We start from the raw sequence: 25,478 nt of genomic DNA, 5'->3' as shown, positions 1-25,478 counted from the left end.
TTCAGTAATAATATGAACTATATACTTTTACAAGTGATATGGTTTAGTGGAGGACTTGTTAGTGTTAGGTCAGAGGTTGGACTAGGTGATCTTGGAGGTCTCTTCCAACCTAGATGAATCAGATTCTGAAGTTTCTCAAGACAGACAGCTCTTCTTGGGTACAGAACACAGCAGACTGACTACCTGGAAAGAGAATTTTCTCTGCTCTTTCCACTTGTCAGGGTATATGATTATACAATACACACCAGTGTTAGTAAACTCCTAAATAAGCAATACAAATGTTATCCAAGTAATGAAGTCCTGATGAGCCGATCTATTTTTTTTTTTTTTTGCATTAACAAACTTCACAATGGGAGTGTGGATGGCAAGAGACTGGTCCTACAGTGTTACTCTGAGGCCTGGTACATAGGAGAATTTTCAGCTCCATTGTCTGTAGGTCGACTTAATCCTGACCAGTTCAGTGATACCATCCCTTGCTAGCCAGCTCCTGCCTCCGATGTAATGTCAGTGTAAACCAGTGGTGGGCAGAATCCAGAGCCTGGAATAGTCATTAGATATTGCCTTCACCTCTCTTCGTTCCTGTGCCATTATCTGCCCTAAAATTGATAGCATAAGCTCCATTTGACAACAGTAAGCAAGTCATTATTCAAGAGTAAACACAGTAGCCAAATTCCGTGATAGAGAAGTACCTGTAGTTTAATTGTCAGCTGTTATGATGCAAGACTTTGATACCTTGCTATATTTGTGTCAAAAGCTAGAGACAGATCTTCTGACCAATTTAGTTAATATGTCCATAATTTTAATATTAATAATGATTTGTTCAGATGAAAATGCATCATAATGTCACTGCTATCAGTCAGTTCTTTTACATCTCTAAGCTACAGACCAATTCCAGGAGAAACTCCAATCAGATTGTCTCTTGCAGGGTGAGCGTGGTCCTCCTGGTGAAAGTGGTGCTGTTGGTCCTGCTGGTCCCATTGGAAGCCGTGGTCCATCTGGCCCACCAGGCCCTGATGGTAACAAGGTATGTCTTAGTCTCTTATAGCTGCTATTGCCTCACTGTTGAATTGCTTAGTAGGTAATGGGTAACCTACACACTACAGCCACTGGGCCATTAGTTCAAGTAGTAAAGCTCCGTGGTAGTAATAGTAAAGCTCACAGATAGTCCCCATTAACAGATTTTTTGTTTAGCTCTACAGAGTATAGAAGGGGAGCTCCAGTTTGAAAGCAGTTTGAATACAGCTTGTCAGCAGGGAATACTATTACTCTGAGACAGGGTGGAAGACTTTGGCCAAAATTCATACTATGCTCTGTTTATACCCACCTGGGGCAAGATGTTCTTGAGTTTAGTAAGCAGTATTTTCCCCAAAACATTAGCATGATAATAAGTGATCATCTACCAAGCTAACACTGTCTGGATGCTGAGTGTGGGGCTCAATTTTCAAGATTTCCACATGCACTCTTTCTACTAGAGTTTACTTTAGATTGTGGGACAGACTAACTCCTCAGCAGTCCACAGAGTTTGTCTGACATCTTCACTAGCTGAAAAAGTAAAATACATACAATAGCTTGAGACAAAATACTACTACTGAGTCTATTTAAAAGTAAGTAGAATGATGGTCTGAGTAGTAATGACAACTTTGTTCCATATTGTATGAATTATTTCACTCTGTCTTACAAGATATCCTGTTGCTGCTAGGGTGAGCCTGGTAATGTTGGTGCTGCTGGTGGTCCTGGCCCTGCTGGCCCTGGTGGAATCCCAGGAGAGAGAGGTGTTGCTGGTGTTCCAGGAGGCAAGGGTGAGAAGGTAAGATTGGTGGTCTAGCCTGCTTTGTTATGGCATACACAGGTTTGGGAGATACTTGAATTACCCTCTCTGGAGAAAAAAAAGTTACCCAAATGACTTTTATTTATTGTGAAACTATTTCATAGTGTTTCATTAATACTCCATTAATATGAGTTTTGTTGGTCCAACAGACTGACAATCTTTTGAGGTACTAAGGCTGTATTTTCATCTTAGCTCAGCATTTTGAATCAGTTTAAGTGGCTGTTGTAACTTCACAGGTTTGGGTAACAATCAGCTTATCTTTGCCAAAGTAATATTAAATTTGTGTAGGCTTTACAGCAGGAATAGGCTTACAGATCACAAAGAACTGAATCTTTGATCAAATCCCTAACTGCTTTACTCTAGATGCAGTGCCTATGATATGTAAATCAATTACAAAAAAATTGTGATTGTATCAGATATAAATAAAATCAGAAACCATTTTAGCTGGTTTAAGCAGTTAAATAAAGCTGTGAAGTCTAGTTGAGTGCAAGTCCTGTTGCAACCTCTGTTTTATTCATGTAATTATCCTTAATTGATTTCTATCTTGTTAGGTACAACTTGTTCTAAATTCTATTCTGTTCATTATTTAAACTCTATACCGAGATTTCTAGAACTTAGATTTTTTTTCAGTCAAAACAATAGTCATTTAGTGTAAATTAAGTTGTAAGGAACTTAGGATAAAAATGGCTTACAACTTTTTGTAAAATACTATGCACTGACATGCAGGTTAATAAGTCCATTGTCACACTAAACCCACCATGATATATATCTCTGTAATGCATGTAGACTCAGCAAACAGCCCAGGGTTTCTTTCTTAGAAACTATTCTGTTCATTGCCAATATAATTGCTTTTTTCCTCTCTGTGTATGTTTTTTTTAGGGTGCCCCAGGTCTGAGAGGTGATGCTGGTGCCACTGGAAGAGATGGTGCTCGTGTAAGTATTTCTTGGTTCTACTTGAGTTTGCCTTGCTGCACTTCAGAACTTAAGTGACTAAAAAGAATATTTGGGGCTTTCATTTTCCCATGTATTGTATCTCCTCTTACAGCTGTTTGCTTTTGAGGCAAATTGGTATGATTGGGTAGCCCCTAGTCCAGAGATGTTTGAATCTGGGGAGTGAGAAAAGCGATCACTTCACGTACACAAGTCAGTGAAATGGCATCAGAGATCAATGTATTTCATAGACAGTTTTCAATGTGATATTGGGCTGAGCCTATAAACTTCCAGAGGACAGAGACAATGAAAAGGCAGCCTGTAAAAACACAAAATTTATAATTAATTTGACATCTCAGCTGCCTGTCCTAGATTGCATGTTTTGGGAAGAAAACTATGGCATAGATTTTGATAAAATCATGTGTTGTTTATATTAAGTGTTCTTTATATTAAAATACCTGGAAGAAAATCACATTTATCTCCAGGAGAAAAGAGAAAAAAAAGTAGTCATTCTTGCCTACATATTGTTAGAAATGTTGTCCTGTCTCTTGACCTCTAGGGTCTCCCTGGTGCTATTGGTGCTCCTGGCCCTGCTGGTGGTGCTGGTGACCGGGTAAGTCTACTCTTTGAATGAAAAATCGTCTTGCTTGTTCATATAGTTTACCCACAGCAGGAGTATTGATGATGAAGTGTCTAGTCTAATAAAAAACAATTCCAACTTGCTGAAGTGTAAGTTTTGTAAGTTTTTCACATCTGGAAGGTAAGGCTTATTGGGATTTTGCCATAGCACACATGCCTCTTCTTAAAAGGACAGGAAAGGGATAAACATCTATATGGCAGTGTTTTTTACTGAGAAAAAAAATTTTATTTGGGCTTTATCAAAATTCTTTCCAGTTGAGGTTAACTGCCGTGATCCTGCTCATGCAGTGGGAAGACATTCTGATATGGTGCCGAAGAACCACACATTAGGTCGTAATGATTCTTCATCCTGTCCGGTTATCATTAGAAATTATTAAAGAAGTGCAGGTCAAAACAGACAAGTGGAGACTTACTTATGCATCTGTACCACAAGGTCTACTGTGTTCTGACTACTGTGGTGTTCCCCCACATCATGTCTTCTGCTATCTGTTTCAGGGTGAAGGAGGTCCTGCTGGTCCTGCCGGTCCTGCTGGTGCCCGTGGTATTCCTGTAAGTAAAATTCCTTCCACTAGTCCAGTGTCAAAGACATGATGTTCAGAAAAATGCCCTCTTAAAGCCAATTCATTGTCCTCTCTTTAGGGTGAACGTGGTGAGCCTGGTCCCGTAGGTCCTAGTGGATTTGCTGGACCTCCTGTGAGTATTGTTGACCTCTTACGGATTCACACCATTCCTTTACTTTCTCTGTATGCTTTTCCATCTCCTTATTGTGTGTTTCTTTTCGGCCCATAGGGTGCAGCTGGTCAGCCTGGTGCTAAAGGCGAACGTGGACCTAAAGGACCTAAGGGTGAAACAGGACCCACAGGTGCTATTGGGCCAATTGGTGCTTCTGGACCACCAGTAAGTGAACTGTCTTTGTAAAACACATGGTTCCTAACTGTGCTAAGCAAGAAATATGCTAGCCTGAAGGCCTTGAATTTTAAAAAGGTAATTAAAAAAAGAAACTAGGCTGTGAGGAAAGTCAGCATTCTGATTTTCACACACTATATAAACATTGTCAATCTATTTATGTGGGCTCAGATCGTGAGTCTGGAACTGAAAGGAAGAGAAATAAGTAAATAATTTTCAACTTGCCCTGAAGATCAGCAAAATCAGTCTATCTTGGACCATTCAGGGGGTGTCTGTGGGTAAGTTCCTGAGCTGAGGACCCTGATACCTTCCTCTCAAAGACAGAATATGCTGTTGCAAATCAAGTTTCAGTCCCAGTCATGCAGAACCATATGTGCAAATTTCTCTGCACCCACTTGCAAAAAGGCTTTTTATGTGCTTACACCTTTATAGCCCAAAGGCACACACTACTTCACCTGCATGCAGCCCATTACTGGGGAGTTGGTGGAAATAATGCAGAAAGTCAGGCCTCAGTCTCTGAAATACTGTAAAGTGTTGCAAGATAACATGGCTCAGGCATCTTACCATATGCTTTAGGGCAATACCAGGCCTTGGAACTAAATTAACTTCTAACTTAACTTAACTTGGAACTAGCTTAACTTTTGTAAGAGTGAAACTGACCCCTTGACATCCACTTTTTGTGAATATAAGCAGTCTTTGCTTGAATCATCTGTCTCTTTCAATCCTTCACACATAGGGTCCTGCTGGTGCTGCTGGTCCTGCTGGTCCTCGTGGTGATGCTGGTCCTCCTGTAAGTCTTCAGGCTTTTAACATTAATGTTGTTGCTTTTCATAAAGTCATTGTTTGCTTTGAACCAAATTTTTCCTTTTTTACTTTTATTTTTAGGGCATGACTGGTTTCCCTGGTGCTGCTGGAAGAGTTGGTCCTCCAGGCCCTGCTGTAAGTAACTAATGGAAAAGTTTTAATGGGAGACAAGTCCAAAGTTGGATTGGTTAGGAATAATCCTCATCTTCGTTACATGGACTCAAATTCTGACTGTACTGGAATTACTTCAGGTCTTTACCTGGATGAGAGTCACTTAACTGCTTAAATTTCCCAGAGTGGGAGTTAGGCATTTAGTTTATTTTTTTTACAAGCCATCAAGCATCTGTCTGCATCTTGAAGTACCTAGCCATTTATAAAAATTTGGGGTTCTTTTGTTTTTATTCATTGAGAGTAACTACATTACCACTGATTTCGAGTAGAGTAAGAAGGTTGTGACCTTCCTCAAAAAGTATGGAGAGATTATTTTTTGTCCACACTTTCTAAAGTATCTGCAGTTCCATCCCCTGTCTGAAACAGGGCAACCTCTCCTTTTGTTTAAGAAGGGATTCACTGCTGCTTTATTTCTCAGCCAAAAATTCTTATTTTGTATTGACTTTTGTAAAACTTCCTTTTCACAAGGGTGTTCCAACCATTTGGAAAAGGTATTTCTTTCCTATAGTTAAATATACTTTAAATCCAAGTATCCAAAGCAAAACAATCCTGTTGAAATGTTTTCTTGTAGACTTTATAGTTGCAATTAATGTCTCCAGAGCCAATCAATATTTTCATATAAATTCTGCCACATTCACTATGTACAGTGAATATATATATTCAATAATTCTACCAATTCCAGCTATCCACAGCTAACAGAAGAGTAGCAGTTGCTTCTCTGGAACAGCTGATAACTTGTTTATTGCAAAGTACCATTTTTGTACATGGATGTAAAACAAAACCTGTTATCCCCAGTTAATTGGTCTATATTGTAATGATGTCATGTTCATACTCAATCCTAGGGCATCACTGGTCCCCCTGGTCCTCCTGGCCCAGCTGGCAAAGATGGTGCTAGAGGTCTGCGTGGTGATGTTGGTCCAGTTGGCCGTACTGGTGAACAAGGTATTGCCGGCCCACCTGGTTTTGCTGGTGAGAAAGGTCCATCTGGAGAGGCTGGTGCTCCTGTAAGTTATTAAGTATCACATCTCATTAAAACTATCTCTCTTCAAGTAACTGTTACAGCTTCTAAGAGTGTTTTGGTACTTCTGAAGGGCTTTTCTCCTTTACCCTTAAATTTGGCAAAGCTTTTAAGCAGAAGCTCCACTGAGACTCAAGAAATAGTTTATGAAGATGTAGCTAAGAGGAAAGTCTTTGGTGCACTTGTCAGACATGAATTAAAATTTTGTAGGTGACAGTTGAAAACTTGCTCTATGTCTAGTATCAAGCAAAGAATGTTCTAGTTTTATGTTGTAATAAAAACATAGTTGACATAGAGGGCCTGACTAATTAAGGATAATAAATAGGGTGATCAGTCAGGATGATTACTTAGGCCAAGTTTAGTAGCACATGCTCAAATTTAAGGAAATTGAAAAATCTCTTAACTAAACAACCTTTGCCTTTCAACGGGTCAGTGAAGAGCTCTAAGGCTTGTCTGAAGATGTTAGGAACTGCCTAGGTATTTTTCTAAGGCTATCTTAGAATTAGATGATCAATTTCTTCACTGTGGAATCCCCTCACACAGTTCCCCTCACACAGTCATCTTCCCTATACTGAATGCCCAAGTTTTCCTGTACCACCCACTGTTAGTGAATGGGAAGAACTCAATGGATCTTGCCTGGTTTTCTAGAAAGGAGAAGTGTATGACAGTTTTTCAGAAAGAGCATTTTCACTGTTGTGTAAACAGTTAGGGAGGGAAGGTGTATAACCAGCATTACCTCCTCACAGACCCTTACCTTTGGTTACAAACTCTCCCATATGGGAACTGGCACTGATACATATTGAGATCTTTGGAAAGCAGTTACAGAGCAGAACAAATGAGAAGTGTGAATGGCCTTTAAAACCATTTTTCATCTGTTAATATAAATGTCTTCATGTCATAGGGTCCTCCTGGTACCCCAGGTCCTCAGGGTATTCTTGGTGCTCCTGGTATCCTTGGTCTGCCTGGCTCTCGGGGAGAACGTGGTCTTCCAGGCATCTCTGGAGCAACAGTGAGTATTATTAACTGCTTTAAACAGACCAGTGTAAAGAAAAATTAGATCTCCTCTTAAGGAACACTATGGGACAGATCTAGATTCTGCTGATGCAAACAGATGATAGTTATATGGAGCCTACAGACTTAGAGCAGCAGGAGAAATTATTGCTTGCCACAGACAAGATTTGTGTCTGCAGGTGAGCATATTTTTGAAGGGCATCAAGGGTTTCTGTTCTTAGCAAGGCATAGAAGAGGCAGAAAATTTAGAATGAAGGTGACATTTGCTATATTTAGATATGTTTCTCCTTGTCTTCTTGTTCTGTTTCACTTCAGAATCGATTAGAGAAATGTTTCTCTTAGATATAGGCCGAAAGTTCTGTAAGACTGTTTTTGTTGTATTATATGTCACATTTTGTTACCACTGTTCCTGTATTAGGGTGAACCTGGTCCCCTGGGTGTTTCTGGTCCTCCTGGTGCTCGTGGTCCCTCTGGTCCCGTGGGTTCTCCTGGTCCAAATGGTGCTCCTGGTGAAGCTGGTCGTGATGTAAGCTGTCTTATTTCCTCTTCAAGATTGCTTTTGTTTTGAGCCAAAGACAAATACACAGAAAATCTGGATGCAACCGGTGGTTGTTCTGCTAGTGAACTTATACCTTCCAATTCTCGGTGGCCTTGCTACCAACTCTTCAGAGCAGTGAATAAATTTATCTATCTAACTTAGCCATCCAGGTTAGTAGTTCACCTTTAAGAAGGGTATCCATACAATGGCTAGACATAACTTACATTATAAGAATAGTTAAAATATAGTATGTACAAATTATCTTTTATCCTGTACAGTTAACTATTGTAAAGCTTTCTTTATCAGGGAAGCGTATTTGATAATTGAAGTACTCCAGTACTAACTTTTCATTTAGAGAAATAGAAGAAAAACAACAAAAAAGTTGTATTCTATATTGATCATGTAAAACCAAAAATATTTGAAGACTGTCTTAGTTTTCTGAGAACACTAATGTATTTAAGGGACTCAAGAGTGGCATTTATAATGAAAGGCTTGTTATCTTCAAGATTTTAGCTATCCCACCTTAATGTCTTCTCAATCTCATTGGGAGCAATTAGGCTGACACGCAGTTCTGTATGATATGAATGTTGATGGAATGTAATATTTTTAATTGGTATTTTAACAGGGCAATCCTGGAAATGATGGTCCTCCAGGCCGTGATGGTGCTCCTGGTTTCAAGGTAATTTGTTCTTTCCTTCTCTTCTTCCTTTTATGCTCACAAAAGAAGTATTCCAATATGTGTAAGTCAGTAGTAACACAGTCTCTCCTCTTGTGTTCCCTTGCTTCCAGGGTGAGCGTGGTGCTCCTGGTAGCCCTGGTCCCAGTGGTGCCTTGGGTGCTCCTGGTCCTCATGGTCAAGTTGGTCCTGCTGGAAAGCCTGGAAACCGTGGTGATCCTGTAAGTTGATGAGATCTTGCATTTTTTGATTGATATGGGACTAACATTTGTCCATCATACATGCATACATTATACATCAAAACCTTGCAATATGTGGATAATTACTTAAAAGTTCCATGCTTTATATATCTCTGCAGAAAACAAAGTATGATATACAACAGTGACATGCATTTTCTTTTGTTTCAGGGTCCTGCTGGTCACGTTGGTCCTGCTGGTGCTTTTGGTCCAAGAGGTCTTGCTGTAAGTCTGGTTTCTAAATACATTACTACATTGTTGCAAGATGAGAAAACGTGCTTTATTATTAAGGGCTCACAACTGTGCTCAAGCCCAAAAAGTAATGCTTAAAGAGCTGTAAATATTTATAGACCTAGAATCTTGATCAGACATCTCTCTCCTGGGACCAATCCTGAGGCTTTTGGAATTGACACTCTTCCTGGGTGTTTAAACAGGATGCATATAACTATATCAGGGGTAACCTATGGCATAACGTAGAATGCTTGTTCTTAATTTTTGCTTTGACAGTAATAACTACTTGAAGCTTTGTGTTTTGTTCCTCTGACATCTGTATCCCTTCCTAGGGCCCACAAGGTCCACGTGGTGAGAAAGGTGAACCTGGTGACAAGGGTCATAGAGGTCTGCCTGGCCTGAAGGGACACAACGGATTGCAGGGTCTTCCTGGTCTTGCTGTAAGTAAATTATTTTCAGTATTTTGACTTACTCCAGTCTGCATCATCTTTCAAAGGCCATTAGATCCTCTTTAACATTCAATGCTCTCCACATAAAATGGCAAGTTTTCATAATGCTGTTGATAGATGATCTTAGAACTGTGAATGCTGTGAGCCCTGAAACTCAAGTGCATTTGACTAGTGCAGAATTTTAAAAGCTCTGCTTTTGTTTTAGTATTATTTCTCTTTTTTTCTCAGAAGTTCTAAAGCTTTTGTATCACAGAGAAGCAGAATTCATTTGTAGATTGTCTTCCCTTTAAATTCTGGTATCCTCTTCAGGAATTCCGGCTCTTGTTTTTAAATGCTTCTCAGAAAATCTGAAGAAACAATGTAGAGACTTTTACATAGGTTATCCATGTAAATATGTCCTTTCGCCCTCTCTCCTCCCTCCGCAAAACAGGCATTTTATATCCCAGCTACACTAATAAATGCCCTAGATTTCCATTCTCTGAACCCAAATACATCTGATTATAGTTCCTTCTTGAATCATGCTAATACAATGTGTGGTACTGCATTTTTTTAAATGACTATGCATTTGTCTTTCCCAATAGGGCCAACATGGTGATCAAGGTCCTCCTGGTAACAACGGTCCTGCTGGCCCAAGGGTATGTAAATATGAGCATATGCAAATAATTCTCCCATTGTTTTATGCAATAAATTTTTTACACTCCTGTTTACAAATTTTTCTAGTGTTCTCTACTGTCATTAAACTGTTCGTTTCCTTTCAGGGTCCTCCTGGTCCTTCTGGTCCTCCTGGTAAAGATGGTCGCAATGGTCTCCCTGGACCTATTGGCCCTGCTGGTGCACGTGGCTCTCATGGTAGCCAAGGCCCTGCTGTGAGTATAACTTTATTTTGTTGATTTAATGCATTGAGGTCACAGTTGCAAGAAAATAACTTCAAAAGCTTAATAGTTTAAATAGATGTGTTTTCATTTGAGGAAAAAAGAAAATCCAAAAGTTGTTTAACATCCAACGTTTCCTGAATAGGGAACATCTCAATGGTTCCCTAATAAACCTGAAGTCCTTGTTCATTTCTTACGGCCAGCTGGTATATGCACAAAGATGTGGCAGTCCTACACAGTCAATCTTCTACTACTTTAGTCCATAGTAGTTACCATATAATGGGTCCGTAAATCCTTCCTCAGATTAGAGCTGAGAGTGCTAGGACTTCAATAGGATAATGCATGCATGGAAGCTGTCAACTGAAAACCATATTTATAACAGAATGCTTCTTGTCTTTTGCTTTTGAAAAACTTTAGGGTCCCCCTGGTCCTCCTGGCCCACCTGGTCCCCCTGGTCCCAATGGTGGTGGATATGAAGTTGGCTACGATGCAGAATACTACCGGGCTGATCAGCCTTCTCTCAGACCCAAGGATTACGAAGTTGATGCCACTCTGAAAACATTGAACAACCAAATTGAGACCCTGCTGACCCCAGAAGGCTCCAAAAAGAACCCAGCTCGCACCTGCCGTGACCTGAGACTTAGCCACCCAGAATGGAGCAGCGGTATGTTGGTGCCAGATACTTGCCCCTTCTGTCTCAGGGAGTGCTTTCAGCTTATTGGCTTTCGTTGATGAATGGTATCCCTGGCTAACAGGTGAAAATACTAAATAACAGGTGAAGGAGTTCTGTTTGCCTTCCCTGAAAATACCTATCTATGAAGTCATTCTGACAAGTTTTTCTTATCTGTTGTTGTGCAATTATTGCAATAATTTTTCAAAATAATACAAAAATATTTAAGCCTAGTTTTTTAATACAATTCCCTATATATTGACGATCTAAAATGCGTATTTCTTCCAACTGTCACCCTAATATTTTATTTAGCTGTGATATTCATGACCCCTCTCTTGAGTTCTTGTATTAAAACTATTGAATATAAACTGGATGCAAATGTTAGCCTATTATTCATATTTCTTTCCTCAATTACAGGTTTCTACTGGATTGATCCTAACCAAGGCTGCTCTGCAGATGCCATTAGAGCATACTGTGACTTTGCCACTGGTGAGACTTGCATCCATGCTAACCCTGAGAATATTCCCACTAAGAACTGGTATGTCAACAAGAACCCCAAGGACAAGAAGCACGTATGGTTTGGTGAAACCATCAATGGTGGCAGTCAGGTAAGTGATGTACTGGAGAATGATTGTTTCTGACAGTGCTGTCTGAAGAATTCCCCATCTAATGTGTCTCAGTGAGCAAAACTTGACTTAAGCTCTTGGAGGAAAAATAGGAAAAGGGGGAAAAAACACCTTTTAACCTTTTCTCTCAAGGGAACACAGTTCCATTTCTGAGTTGAATCACAACTCTCTAAAATTATTTCTTAGTATTGTTCTAACTCTTCTTGGTGCCTGCAAATGTTCAGTTCAGTATAAGTGGCTATTTCTAAGGGAATCCTGGGCTGGAATATGTTATATTAGTATAAAGACAGTCCAGAAACTGTCTGAAAAAGTAGAAAAACATCTTTGCTTATCCTTTTAATTGGGATTAATTTTTAACAATTGCACTGTTCCTAGATAGGATCTATTATGTGTAATAAAAATATCTAAGTGTATGCTACAGTGACACTCAGAATTGTTGGTCTAAGTAAAACCAAGACAACAGCCTGCTGAAAATCTCTTATGTATAGTTAAGGAGATCTAATTATGTAACTCCTAAATGAAATTGAATTAGTCTGAAATCAGTGTCCCAAGTTCTTTAGTATAAGAACATAAAATTCATCACTGTGTCAGAACAAGGGTAGTCTAGAGTCTTGTTTTTCATACTGGCTAAAATCAGATGCTGTAAAAGGATATAAGAAGAAAACAAACATCCTTAACATCCACAGACGCTATTTTATTAAACTAAAAAAAAAATCAGGATTTTCTTGATCCAGGAGTTGTTTCTGTGTATTTATGGAAACAATAGATTTCTTATCTTCAAACATCTGATCTCATCTTAAAATCCACATGAACTGCCAACAGTGATATTTTGGAACAGAGTTCCACAGCTTAACTGCATGCCCTCATGCTTGGTTTTTAGCCTATTTCCTGCTAGTTTCATTTGGTGTTCTCTAGCTCTGCAGTTGCAGTAGGCAGACTTCTGTGATTTTTTTTAATGTTCCTAGAACAACTACTCAAACATCCACCTTTCCCCAGCAATACAATTGACTGTTTTCCTTTCTGTTTTTCAGTTTGAATACAACGATGAAGGCGTGACTTCAAAGGATATGGCCACCCAGCTTGCCTTCATGCGTCTGCTGGCCAACCATGCTTCCCAGAACATCACCTACCACTGCAAGAACAGCATTGCCTACATGGATGAGGAGACTGGAAATCTTAAAAAGGCTGTCATACTGCAGGGCTCCAATGATGTTGAACTACGAGCTGAAGGCAACAGCAGATTCACTTTCAGTGTTCTCGAGGATGGCTGCTCTGTAAGTAACACAAAGGATGTGCACCGTGATTGCGATAATGACAGAGTTGTGCTTTCATTCACAGTTAGATTATCAGTGAGATCAGCAAAATTTTACCAACTAAAGATAAGTAGCCTATAGAACTAACTATGCCAATCTTTAACAAGTGGCAAAGACTGGGGTACAAACAAATCATCCCTGTACTGTGCAGCGTGGCATGAAAGAAAAAGCTTTTAAGAGGGATCAGGCCCAAATTCTGTGTAAACTGAAGACTCTTTAGAAAGTAGTTCAGAAGCTGCAGGAGGGGCAGGATCAAGTCCTCAATAGCTCAGGCGAGGTTCTCTGAGGATTTAACATCAGTGTGAATAATATGGTGATGTAGAGCATCACACACGTTACTTCAGAAGATTAAAGTAAATGTTTCCTCTTTATCAGAGATATGAATAGTTTGATGTGGGTATCTTACTTGCAAACAGTGGCAGCAGAATTAACATGAACTTCTTTCAGAAATTATCGAATCAGGTAGAACAATTCTCAGTACTATGAACAATGTAATAACTCTAATGAATCATCTCTTGCAGAAAAAGAACAATCAATGGGGCAAAACGATCATTGAATACAGAACAAATAAGCCATCTCGCTTGCCCATCCTCGACATTGCACCTTTGGATATTGGCGGCGCTGACCAAGAATTCGGTTTGGACATTGGCCCAGTCTGTTTCAAATAAATGAACTAAAATTAACTTAAAGCCCCCCCCCAAATTATTCTCTTTGTCATTTCTCTTTATAATGAAAGCTGACTCCTTCCATTCCTTCTGTTCATCTACTTGCTTAAAGTCTGGGCGAAAGAGAAGGAGAAGAATTGATTGGAGCATTGTGCAATGAAATTTTAATACAGCCCCAAAAGGACTTGGAAGTGTTTCAAGATTAACACCTTGCTTTGGGAAATGTCAACCTTTGTAAAGAAAAAAAAAAAAATGAAATAAAAAAATCATGAAAGTTTGCACCACTTGTGGCCTTTGAATATCTTCCACAGAGGAAGTTTAAAACCATGACTTCCAAAGGTTTAAACTACCTCATACACTAAACTAATTGTGATCCACATTCTTTGTAGGCACTTCTCCATATCATATGAGTTACTTTCAGTTCCACTCAGAATACAGTGGTGCTAATTTCGTTATTACACAGTATCTTTCCAATACTTGAACTTTGATGGTGCTAACAGAATTTAAAATATTTCTTCTGTTTCTTTGACGTCTGTCTCAAAGCTTAGAATGTCCTGTCTCACCCCCAGCTTAAGCATGTGGATCGTTTTTCCTCATCTTTGTCCTCCAAAATCAGGTGTGCCTGCTTTCAAATCTCATTTTCATCTTCTACAATGGGTAAAAAAGAATCATCACTTCTCAAAAAAAGAAAATGTATTTTGTATATGTGAGATGTTTAAATAAATTGTGAAAAAAAAATAATGAAATAAAGCATGTCCAGTGTTCCAAAAGAAACTATTGAATGAGTAAAGTTACTTGCTTAGATGCATCAGCAGATACTTATAGCCAGAATTTAAAGTACATTTCCATTACTGTAAGTATCTTTCTTAGCCCATTGCTGTAAAACACTTGCTTGGAGCATTTAAAAACTGCTTGCAGCTGTATTCAGGGTGTGGTTGTCTACTTGACTCTTCATTTCAACATCACCTTTTGAAAAGTCCCCAAGAAAATTAGTAACATCATGCCTCATTGTATAAGAACTTCAAAGCCATAAATAATTCTTTGTGTTTTTTTTTTCTAAATTCTAAGCAAGATTAATGTCCAAAAGAAGGATCATTTTCTTGTTAAAGGGTAGCAAGAAAATGAAGATTCTGTCTTGTCAAAAGCTGCTTGTTGTTCAGATAGTGTTGGCTGACATTCTGCTGCAATCAGCAGGACTGTTTTTGGAAATGATGTGCAAAAGTCAGAGCAAGGCATCTCTAAATTCAGTCCATCTAGTCAAGGAGATCAGGCTTTTTGTTAGGCCCTTATAGTTCATACAGTTGTGTATGAGATGCAAATCTACCCACTGTTAATTTTAGTAATTTAAAATCACAAGAAACACCCTAAGAACCAAAGACTGCTCTTTTCTGAGACCTTTTAAAATACTACTATCATACAGTGCTTTTCTGAAAGGCCTAAATGAATTGTAGTTTAAACAGCAATAGGTTTGGAATCGGGAAGAATTTGAGAGGTGCTGGAGAGAAACCGCAAAATACAAGGAGGACAACAGCAAGAGCAGAGACAGGCTTAATCAGCAGGATCCTCTAAAGGGAAACCTGAAGAAAATATCCAGCAGAAAGTCCCTGTAAGCCTGAAGACAGCCCCTGAAGGTTAGTGGCTAAGAATGCAAAGGCAGTTCCAAACAGTGCAAGGAGGAATAAGCACAAAAAACTTTCTGAAGGAAGCTTTTCATTCTTGCTCACAACTGATTAAGGAAAAAAGGGCAAATATCAAAACATGGCCCTAGGTGCAGCTGCTGTGTGCCTACAGCTATGTGCCAAATTAATAGAAGGACAATTGCCATAATAAAGTATAGCCCTTCTTTCTCTTAAGTGAATAAAACATAGTTTCATGTAAATAACTACTGTCATTCATTGGACCACAATGATTATTTGAGTGTTAGTATTTCAATCATTGTCTTGGTATTTAAAAATCTTTGTTGTTGCTGCTGTAAAGAAAAATTAAATTATTAAAATGTTAAGAGTTTGTTTTCTCACCTGGATTATCTAGAAGCCAGGAATTTTCTACAAGGACTGAAAAGATACTTCCCTGGAGTCCATGTAATTCACCAGGAAGTATGTAAGGGTTACTGCTAGGACTGGGACGTGGACTACTGCTGCCTGTACTTGGAGGTGGCGGGGAGAGAAAAAAAAATGAGATTTTGAAAGGAAACTCCAAGAAGAAAATGCTATCTCTTGTGGCATCTTCTGATTTCTCCTGTTCTCTCTCTCATCTTTTCCACGGCACTTCCTGACAGCCTCCTGCTAACATCCAAGTTCTTCTGTGTTGTTGTGCCCTTGCTAACAAAGTGGGCTCATCTGGAAATCAAACTGGAAGAAAAAAAAACCAACATAGCACCCACCTCACACCCTGTATTAGCACCCAGAAGATGCTCAGTTTGGCTCAGGTTTTGAGTTCATTAGAAATTACCACACAATCAAGTATTTTGCTTATGCTACATACAATGTTGAAGATACTCTTTCCTCTCCAAGGATCACAGTTGAAAATAAATGAAATGAACTACAGGTGGTGCAGGGAGTCTTCATACTCTCATTTCAGGAATATACAATGTTGAATAAACTTTCAGTAAAGTTCAGTCAGTCGTCTTTGGGGGCGGTCTGCCTCTCTATAGGGAATATCTCTGGATAATTTAATCATAAGCAGGTATGCATCAGCAGAGACACAACTAGACCATTAGCGTAAATTGGCTAAAACAATAGGGTTAAAACAGATTAAAGCTGACATTCAGAACACAGAAACCTGTGAGCAAAGGAAAATTACTGCAGTAACCAAGCTAACGATTAGGTTTGCAGCACCCCTGGCTGTACTGCACAGGACCAGAATTGCTGGAGAAACTGGGTAAGGAGACCATGGAGCTACCGACATACCCAGTGCTCGGCTGTGATATGCCTGTAAATGCTGGTACCGATGCTTTCAGACCAATTTTCCTCCCTGCAACACTGTGGGACTGGTCACACATTTGTGTGTCCCCTTTTTTCTTGCTCCTCAAGTGCAGCTCTCGGGGCCCACCGCCAGGCTGGCATTTATTGCTGCCATCCCTGCAGGCCCCACTGGCAGCAAGCTGGGCTCTCTGCAGCACTGCTTCTGCATGAACGTGGCATAAATAGGTGAAAAATGGAGGTGGTGAGAACATCTTAAATTCAGCCAATGCAGAGAGAAAAGAAACTTCAAAACCTTGGAAAGTGGTTGTGGAAGGGAAAGATATAAGTAACCTGGCTGCTTCGCTGGGCAGAAAATCATGAGCCCCTGACAATTACCTTAAAGATCTGTGTTAAGCGGTTTAAAATATGAATACTGTGCTGAAGATTATGAATAGTCAAATTTCCTTTAACACAAGTAAGAGACAAAATAGCAGTCCTGTTAACAGATCTCTGTTTCCACCACATTGCCACTTTTGGCGTGGTTAGCTTTGCTACAGTGCTTAGTAGTTTGAGGCAGGGTCTCCTCAAAGCTGTTTTTCTAACAGCCACCTGATCCCGTGTTTTACAGTACCAGAATCACACAGATGGATTTCAAGCAATGAGATGACAGCAAGTTCAAATAAAGCAATTCTCAGACATACTATCAGAAGTAATCTATAATTCATCTCCCTTTACACAAGCTTCATTATCAGCTCATTAAAAAAGCATTAATTTTCTGCATTGCTCCCATATAAATCTCAGGTGCAATCCAAATGCAATCTACAGCGCATAAGCAAAGACCTTCCACAGAAATGGCTGTATTTCTGCATTCCTAGGCTTGAATAAATCAGTCCTTTCCTGGAAAATAGGTGGTTGAATGCAGGTATTGCATGAGCAAAATTCCCTAAACATGGTTCCAGGTTGAAGTATATCCTGAGCAGGAGGCAATGGCTCTCATTAACCCAAAGAAAAGCTTCCAAATAAATGCGACAGATGAATGCCCTTTTGAAAACAAGCAATTGAAATACATAGAATTTAATATAATAATTATTTCATTGTCAACACCATTTAGAAACACATATATATTTTGTTTTCTCTTACTACAGAAATCGTTTTTTTGTGTGAAATGAAACACGTTTTCCTAAATGCCAATTTTAAGACCCTTAGTAAACACCAGCAAGTGATCCTTCACCATTTCCACAAGGGCAGTGCACCACCTATTGGCTTAGACGGTAATCACCGACCTCTAAAGGGCATTCTTGTTGGTACTTGAATTCAGTGAGGGATCTTTCACTGCCGTGGTTACTCTTGAAATCTCCTGAGCCCTGCGTCACCAAGAACATCCCAAGGGCTATTTCTGCAAAATATCAGTGCCACAACTCTTTCTGAAAATCAACTGCGTTATCAGAAATATGTCCATCCACACCAGGAAAGCTCCCAGCAGCAAAGTGCAGTCTCACTCAGGGTAGAAAGGAATCCAGATGAGAATAATTTTGTCTTTTAGTTGCTGATTTCTATGAATCCAAAATAGGAGAAGCAAATTCATCCAATTGATAGTTTCCTGATGAATTAAATGCTTGTGAAGATATTTTCTGTAACTTACCTGTCGGTTTCCTGCACCCATCTCTGTGCAATGATACTGCTGTTTAAGCAGACTCTGCCATTTCAGGCATGAAGTCTGTTCAGTAATGATCTGGAACAGGTAAGAGCAAAGAGAATTTAAGAGGACTTACAGAGGAATTGCAGAACTGGGCTCCTTCTGTTTGTCCAGACCCCCAATACATCTATGAGGTTCATAAGGACACGGGGAAGGGAAAGGAACAAAATCCAAGATGAAACCTCATAGGCAGCTCTTTCTTCTTTTCCATCTTCCTGGCAAGTTGCTAGGTGCTTACCCAACTCCCATGGTCAGGGCCCTGGTCTTTGAGTGTACCTTGTGTTTTCAAAGGAGAAAATCAGTTGGAGAGAGGGGAGTTTTCCTCTCCATTTTGAAGCTGTTTTGCACTCCTCTGCAACTTTGAGGACATAAAGCAAACTTGTGAAAAACAGGAGGTGTTTTTAAATCTTGTGCCTTGCTTGTAGAGTGGAAGCACACTGTCAAAGGCAACAGACCAGACCAAAGACCTCCGCCGGTTTTATTAGCTGCTCTTTTGCACCTAGGTCAAGGCCAGCATTTTTTCTTAGCTATGGGTACACCTCTCCACCAGCTAAATGTCTGCCTTCAAGCTGACAGTATTCTAAACTTTTTGCCTTCTGCTTTGAAAACACTCCCTGATATCCCTCAACCTCTCAACCTCCTCCTTGAGTTCTGCCACGAGGCGGAACAGGTCATCCACCTGCTCACACCACTCCCTTCTCACGCGCCATGCCCTGTTTGCCCGTCCTGGTCACCACACTCCCTAGGGGCAGCTTTTGAACGGCTGGGGAGGGGGCACTGCTGGATCTGCCTACACCTCCTTCTCGCCTTGTTCACCTCCCTGGTGGCTCCCTCAAGTGGGCTCCGTGAGGGAAAAATTAGCCCTGCCTGTCCGATGCCCCGCTCCACTGCAGAACGTGTCTGCCCCGGAGCCGATCGCCTCAGCGAGCGTTCTCTTCCAACGTTAGAGAAAGGAAGACATCTCAGAAAGATTAAATTCTTGCACATAGCATGAAAATACACAGATGGGCAGAGGAGAGAGAGCCTTATCAGTTTTCTCTGTGAGAAAGGTCTGACAATTATAAAATGGAAATGGGAAAGAGTGGATTCAACGCGTAAGAATTTGTTCTGTTCCTAGGCCTTAGGGAAAGGAAGATTCTGTTAGTGAAGCATCTCAATACAAGTGGTTTTAAAGCATAAACAAGGACATTGAAAGAAAGAATTAGATCCATCTGCCTCTCATTAGAGCAATTTTTAAAGTGTGTCCTGCCCAGGACATTCAAAGCTGGAAGCAGACAATTACAGCTGCCTGATGGAGTCCAACTCACTAGGCTTTCACACACATCTTACGGGAATGGCATAACTACTCGGCTGCCTGTTAACTCCTAAATGAAATAAATCTTTGCTAAGCCTGGGGTGCATAGGAGCCTGTGCTGATATTTAGAGTGTATGCTTCCATTTTAATGTCACAAAACCTCTTAGACTTGTGGGAGCTCACAGCAACCCAACAAAGCACCATATAGACAAACAGATATGGCGGAATAGTGTGAACCCTAAGGGCTACTCTGTGGTATTTTGCTTAAATTACATTATTTCAAGGTAATTCCATCTTTAAATAATGACTCATGGAAATATTCTAGTCCATTGCTGACACTTGAGAAAACTAGAGTTTTAATGAGCCCAAGGTTAATATAGAGATATGTTTTCCAGTGTTAGAATTATAATCCTAATATTTTTAAAAAAATCATCCTAAAATAAAATTACCTTCCTAAAAACACTGACTCCAAGATCAAGAAGTAAGTCCTAGTAAACTATAGACTAAACTATGGACTATTTCAAGCTGCTGAAACTACCTTCACAATACAATATTTCCTTGTAGTAGATTATTTCTTATATCTCGGTCATTTCATGTTTAAATGCAAAAGCTACTCAAAAGCACACTGCAAAGTCTAATGAGAAATTAAATTGCAAAAGAAATAATATCATTCTTAGTGGAGAAATAAGACTGGCTGGCAGGTTCTCACTATTAGTAGTGGGAAAAGAGCCCTGCTCCAAAGGCCTGATCTTTCACTACCAAAATCAGTTGATGTTGTGTATATATTCTTACCCAACCTCAGGCAAACACGTCCAGTTCCATCAAATTTCACTCATTTAAAGAAACAGGGGAAAGTAGCCATAACTCTAGAGATCCAGAGTTACATCATGTTCAGGGGAAATGCGTTTCTAGATATAGCTTTTTAAAACTGATTTCTTCCATTTCTAAATGGGAGAAAATCACAATATCAAGTGACTACACATTAATTTTTCAGAAAAAGCAGACCTGACAAGATACAGAATAATTTCCAAGAAGTGTATTTTTTCATTGGTGTTCATAACAGTCAATTATAATTTTTAATCTACAGCAAAGCTTGGAGTTTTCCATTTCAGCTTTTGTCCCATAAAGTAGTCAGACCTTCTCATCTGTACGTTTGCTTATAAATTATAAATTCCATAGCTCATTCATGAAATACATAACAGTTTGACAGTCACCCAGCTCCGCTGCCTGAAATACTGCCAGATAACAAGCACGGAGGGCAGACTGTTGCATGAGGACAGCTTAAAAGTTGCTCTGTGGACCTGAGATGTTCTCCACGGCCAGCCAAAGGAATGCTGTGCTGCCTCTCTCCAGCAATATTTAATAACCTGGTCAAGTATTTGTCAAGCACCATAGGTATAGGTCATATTCTGGTTTCTGTTTAGGCAACGTTCTGAAACACTGAACTGCACAAAAGTGGTGGCAGTTATACATGAGTGAAACCTCTTGGCCAGCTCTGGGGTCTGAACTTTTTTCCAAATTCTCAAAGGCAGTAGATGTTGCTTCATTTATCATTAATACTTAGATTGTCCTTGATTTTCTTTAACCAAACCTCTTTTATAACATTGAAGTTTGCCTCTGTCCATTTTCAGGGACCACAGTATTTATTTTCCTTGGCTACCCTGGTGTCTCAGGCATTACTGCAAGCAGTAACATTTACTGTGCTTCTTGTCTTCTTTTCTAAAAGAAAATCTTTGCCTTCTTGTTCTGTTGAGGGATTTTTGAAACAGCAAAGATCCCACAGCTTGCTGCAGCTGAGCAAACCAAGCTACCAGGGCAACTATGAGAAGTTCCCATGACAGTGTTCCCACATCACCCAATTGAGGAATTTAGAAAAATATTGTTACCAGCAGCTGGCTTCAAGGACAAGGTCTACGTGACTGCTAATCACAAGGGGGTTGCTTTCTTGCAGGTGGGGTTGTTTTCTTGTAGTTGTTTGAGTGCTTTTGACCAATAATCTTGTGTTAGACACTGTCCGCCCCTGTTAAGTTCTCTATAAAAGTTAGGCTATTCGGGCAATAAAATGGAGCATGATCTGACCATACTAGTGTCTGTCGTGCTCTCGGCCATTCTTCCTGCAACATATGGCACCCGAACAGGCTGAGACCCGAACAGGCTGAGAGACCTGAGAGACGCTGAGAGATCTGACCGATGCTGAGAGAAACAGAGAGACTTCGGAGACACGGAGAGCCCTGAGAGACGCTGAGAGAAGCTGAGACCTGAGAGACGCTGAGAGACCCGACAGACGCTGAGAGACCTGAGACACACGGAGAGACTTCAGAGGCACGGAGAGCCCTGAGAGACGCTTCAGAGACACGGACAGCCCTGAGAGCCACGGAGAGCCCTGACAAAAAGCCTGAGGGACACTGAGAAACTCCAAGCACCGACCCGGACAAAGGAATTGTGGTGAGACAAATTGCGGGAACAGAGAAGTCGCGGGCGGGACCCGGGGGGTAAAATCGCGGTCACAGGCGGGGAGAAAGGAGTGGCGGTGGGACGCGGGGCATCCCGGATCGAGTTGCTGCGGGACACCAGAGGCGGCAGGGGACAGCGTGAGGCGGCCGCCACCGTGTGGCGAGCTGTCCCAGCAGCAGGGCGGGGGTCGCGACCCCGCAGCCGGTCTGACGCGACCATGGAGGCGGAGGCGGCTGTGCAGCTCCTCTCTGGCATTCTGGCTGCGAGAGGCGTATCTTGCAGCGCGAAAAAGATCAAATCCCTGGTGCAATGGGCCCAGAAGGAGGGTTTTCTAAAGGAAAGCCCTCTAAGCTTTAGCCCAGATGAGTGGAAGCTGGTAGGAGATCGGTTATGGCACACAACCACCACGAGTGGAAAGTTCAATAAAGATCTATGTATGACCTGGCGAGCAGTGATGGATGCGCTGTGCGGTCTGAAGGCCGAATGCCAGGTGGTAACGGCGACGACGCAAGCTTTGTCACTACCATCCGGGGCCGACAAAACGTCAACTACAAAATCTGACAACTCAGGACCATGCCTGTCACTATTGTTTCCATCGGTTCCTGCACCCATGCCGGTTCGGGGTATGACCTCTTCAATAAAGGAATCAGCGGCAGCCATAATTAAGGGACTATCCGAGCACGGTGCAGATGTGGCCTGCGAATTGCCCTCTTCACCTCCCACTCCAGAAAATCTTGACACGGTGCCCCCAGCATCCATGCCGCTGCCAGGAACCAATAAATCCACCCAAGATGCTTCTCCCTCATTATCCACCGCCCCAACTCCACCAGCACCGATACCAAATAGGTGGTCTGGAGTCATACGTGATGCCATTATAGAGGGAGAGTGGCGTGCTGCATCTTTGGCATGCCCAGATGTTATGGTCCCTGTGCAAGGCACCGGGTCGTGGCAACCGCATGATTGGAAGATTTTACGACAAGCTAGAAAAATAGTTATGGACTACGGCTTACAGTCCCAGGCGGCACAACAGATAGTTCAATGGATTTTCCAGTCAGACTTAATGTGTCCACTTGACTGTCAAAACTTGGCACGTTTGTTGTTAACTCCTTCCCAACTGTTGCTCTTTGAAAGGGAATGGCTACGGTTGGCACAGGCAGAAGTGAGTCGACTGCGTCAACCAGGGGACCCTCTGTACGGCATTACTGCTGAAATGTTAACGGGGACAGGTCCATACTTCAATCCCCAAGTTCAGCTGCAGTTCCCTGCGATTTTTCACCAAACAGCTGCACAGCTCGCACTACAGGCTCTTCTTGCCCTTCCAGAAGAAAAGAAATCACCTCCCTTTGCATCAGTTCAACAGGCCCAAGGCGAACCTTATGCAAAATTTATCGATCGGTTGTGGGCAGCAATCATAGATCATCCGGACTTAACATCGGAGTCAAGAAAGATCATGTTTAAAATGCTTGCTTTCGACAACGCGAACGCAAAAACCCAAAATATCCTAGCCACGCTACCGAGAACCGCAACTGTAGAAGAAATGTTGGAGAGAGTCGAACGAGTCAGTCAGTCCAAGCAAGCAGCTGTGATGGCACAGGCTGTTGCAACACCCATTGGTGATCCCTCAAGTGCTATAGTGACACAAACCAACAGCAGCCCTCCAAGACGTAACCCCCAGAATCAGCTGCGATGTTATCGATGCGGGAGGCCTGGCCATACAAAAAGGCACTGCATGGCTACCGTCTGGTGTGATAATTGCCAATCTAACACACATGCTACAGTAATGTGCAGGTCCAAGGGAAACTCCAAGAGGAGCGTGATCGGCCGCGCGACGACAACAGTAGCTGCAGTGCGGATGGACAGGGCGGATTTCTCAACAACAATGCCCCAGCCACCAGAGGAAGCCTTGGAGTGGATTTGGCAACAGCAGTAAGCGTAACACTCCCCAGTAAGTCTGTGGTGGTGATTCCTATGGGAATTCAAGGCCTGCTATCAAACACACCATTAAGCGGCTTGCTATTAGGTAGATCCTCTGTGGGATTTAAGGGATTAATTGTTATTCCAGGGATTATTGACATTGATCACGTAGGGGAAATCAGAGTCATGGCATACACGCTCAACCCGCTCTTGTTTAACCCAAAAGGTACCAAAATAGCCCAATTTATTGCACTCTGAAATTATCAACCACGTGCAGGGGCACTGGTAAACCGAGAGGGTGGTTTTGGCTCCTCAGACCATGTTGTCTATTTTACCAGATCCTTGGCCTCCCGACCTATGATGAATGTAGTATTATCTATAGGATCCCAACAAATTACTGTCATTGGTATGATTGCTTCCAGTGCAGATGTCACTATCTGTAGCTCCATGGTATGGCCGAAACATTGGCCTCTAACATCTCCAGCCACTGGAAATACCGGCGTCAGTGGGTGGCAGCTCGGCAACATATCTCAGTGCACAAGTTGTGACATTGAAATTCCAAGAAAAAACGGTCTCTACTAGGCTGTATGTGATGCCACTGCCTGCAAACCTTCAAATGCTAATCAGGAAGGATATTCTTTCTCAGCTCAGGGCAGTGATTACTACTGACAACAAGGATTTTCCCTAGTGGCCACTGCCGAGCAACCGCCCACCCTGGCCTTAACATGGCATTCTGATCGGCCTATCTGCGTGGAGTAGTGGCCATTGACAATGGACAGGTTGCAACAAGCAGAGAACTTAGTTCAAGAACAGCTCCAGGCAGGACACATACGCCCATCCACAAGTCCTTGGAACACACCGATTTTTGTAATTTGCAAAAAATCAGGAAAGTGGTGACTCCTGCAAGATCTAAGGAAAGTAAATGACCAAATGCGAGCTATGGGAGCCTTGCAACCTGGTTTACCATCCCCAACCATGCTGCCTGAACATTGGTCCCTATTGATCATAGATTTAAAAGACTGCTTTTTTACAATTCCCCTAGCAGACAAGGACTGCCAAAGATTCGCTTTTACAGTGCCCGCCATTAACAAACAGGCCCTGGCAAAACACTATGAATTGCTAGTTCTTCTGCAGGGTATGAAGAATTACCCTACATTATGTCAACTATATGTAGCCTGGGCCTTGGAACCATTTCGAACGGTCTATGTGACTGCTAATCACAAGGGGGTTGTTTTCTTGCAGGTGGGGTTGTTTTCTTGTAGTTGTTTGTCTGAGTGCTTTTGACCAATAATCTTGTGTTAGGCACTATCCGCCCCTGTTAAGTTCACTATAAAAGTTAGGCTATTCGGGCAATAAAATGGAGCATGATCTGACCATACTGGTGTCTGTCGTGCTTTCGGCTGTTCTTCCTGCAACATTGTTCCACCTTTTCACCCATCTTCAGATCCCAAAATGTCATTCCTTCCTTACATCACTTTTATGTTTGTGAGCACAGCTTTGCCAGGAAATCCAGCCATCCTCATTACCTGAGCCTCTTCATGATGTTCCTTTGATCATTTTCTAGGCTTTGTCTGTTTTCTTGTCAATCATACCCTTTTCTTTGGTATGTTTTGCCCTATATTGATTGCTGACCC

General features: G+C 41.4%; 2 protein-coding genes across 3 annotated transcripts in view; both read left to right on the top strand.

Moving 5' to 3' along the window:
- Nucleotides 1–13,862, top strand: part of COL1A2 (collagen type I alpha 2 chain) — a 36,708-nt gene extending 22,846 nt beyond the window's left edge. For both annotated transcript variants that reach the window (XM_038173913.2, XM_038173912.2), the window contains 22 exons: nt 926–1,024; nt 1,700–1,807; nt 2,708–2,761; nt 3,318–3,371; nt 3,893–3,946; nt 4,037–4,090; nt 4,187–4,294; nt 5,040–5,093; nt 5,189–5,242; nt 6,121–6,282; nt 7,198–7,305; nt 7,726–7,833; nt 8,471–8,524; nt 8,635–8,742; nt 8,929–8,982; nt 9,321–9,428; nt 10,019–10,072; nt 10,196–10,303; nt 10,727–10,973; nt 11,397–11,587; nt 12,637–12,879; nt 13,440–13,862. In XM_038173913.2, coding sequence (XP_038029841.1) covers nt 926–1,024; nt 1,700–1,807; nt 2,708–2,761; nt 3,318–3,371; nt 3,893–3,946; nt 4,037–4,090; nt 4,187–4,294; nt 5,040–5,093; nt 5,189–5,242; nt 6,121–6,282; nt 7,198–7,305; nt 7,726–7,833; nt 8,471–8,524; nt 8,635–8,742; nt 8,929–8,982; nt 9,321–9,428; nt 10,019–10,072; nt 10,196–10,303; nt 10,727–10,973; nt 11,397–11,587; nt 12,637–12,879; nt 13,440–13,586 — 2,331 coding nt within the window. In that variant the 3' untranslated portion in view covers nt 13,587–13,862. The remainder of the gene's footprint in view (nt 1–925; nt 1,025–1,699; nt 1,808–2,707; nt 2,762–3,317; nt 3,372–3,892; nt 3,947–4,036; nt 4,091–4,186; nt 4,295–5,039; nt 5,094–5,188; nt 5,243–6,120; nt 6,283–7,197; nt 7,306–7,725; nt 7,834–8,470; nt 8,525–8,634; nt 8,743–8,928; nt 8,983–9,320; nt 9,429–10,018; nt 10,073–10,195; nt 10,304–10,726; nt 10,974–11,396; nt 11,588–12,636; nt 12,880–13,439) is intronic.
- A 7,077-nt stretch (nt 13,863–20,939) lies between these two features.
- LOC140001606 (endogenous retrovirus group K member 5 Gag polyprotein-like) lies at nt 20,940–25,220 on the top strand. The gene is made up of 2 exons (XM_072033629.1): nt 20,940–21,921; nt 22,383–25,220. Exon 2 carries the CDS (start codon nt 22,385–22,387, stop codon nt 23,858–23,860), a length of 1,476 nt encoding a protein of 491 aa, XP_071889730.1. The 5' UTR covers nt 20,940–21,921; nt 22,383–22,384; the 3' UTR covers nt 23,861–25,220.
- Nucleotides 25,221–25,478: the final 258 nt, after the last annotated feature.

The sequence above is a fragment of the Anas platyrhynchos genome, chromosome 2, assembly GCF_047663525.1.
Source record: "Anas platyrhynchos isolate ZD024472 breed Pekin duck chromosome 2, IASCAAS_PekinDuck_T2T, whole genome shotgun sequence".
Lineage (NCBI taxonomy): Eukaryota > Metazoa > Chordata > Aves > Anseriformes > Anatidae > Anas > Anas platyrhynchos.
The sequence above is the reverse complement of the archived record's forward strand: the minus strand, read 5'-3'. Positions and strand labels throughout refer to the sequence as shown.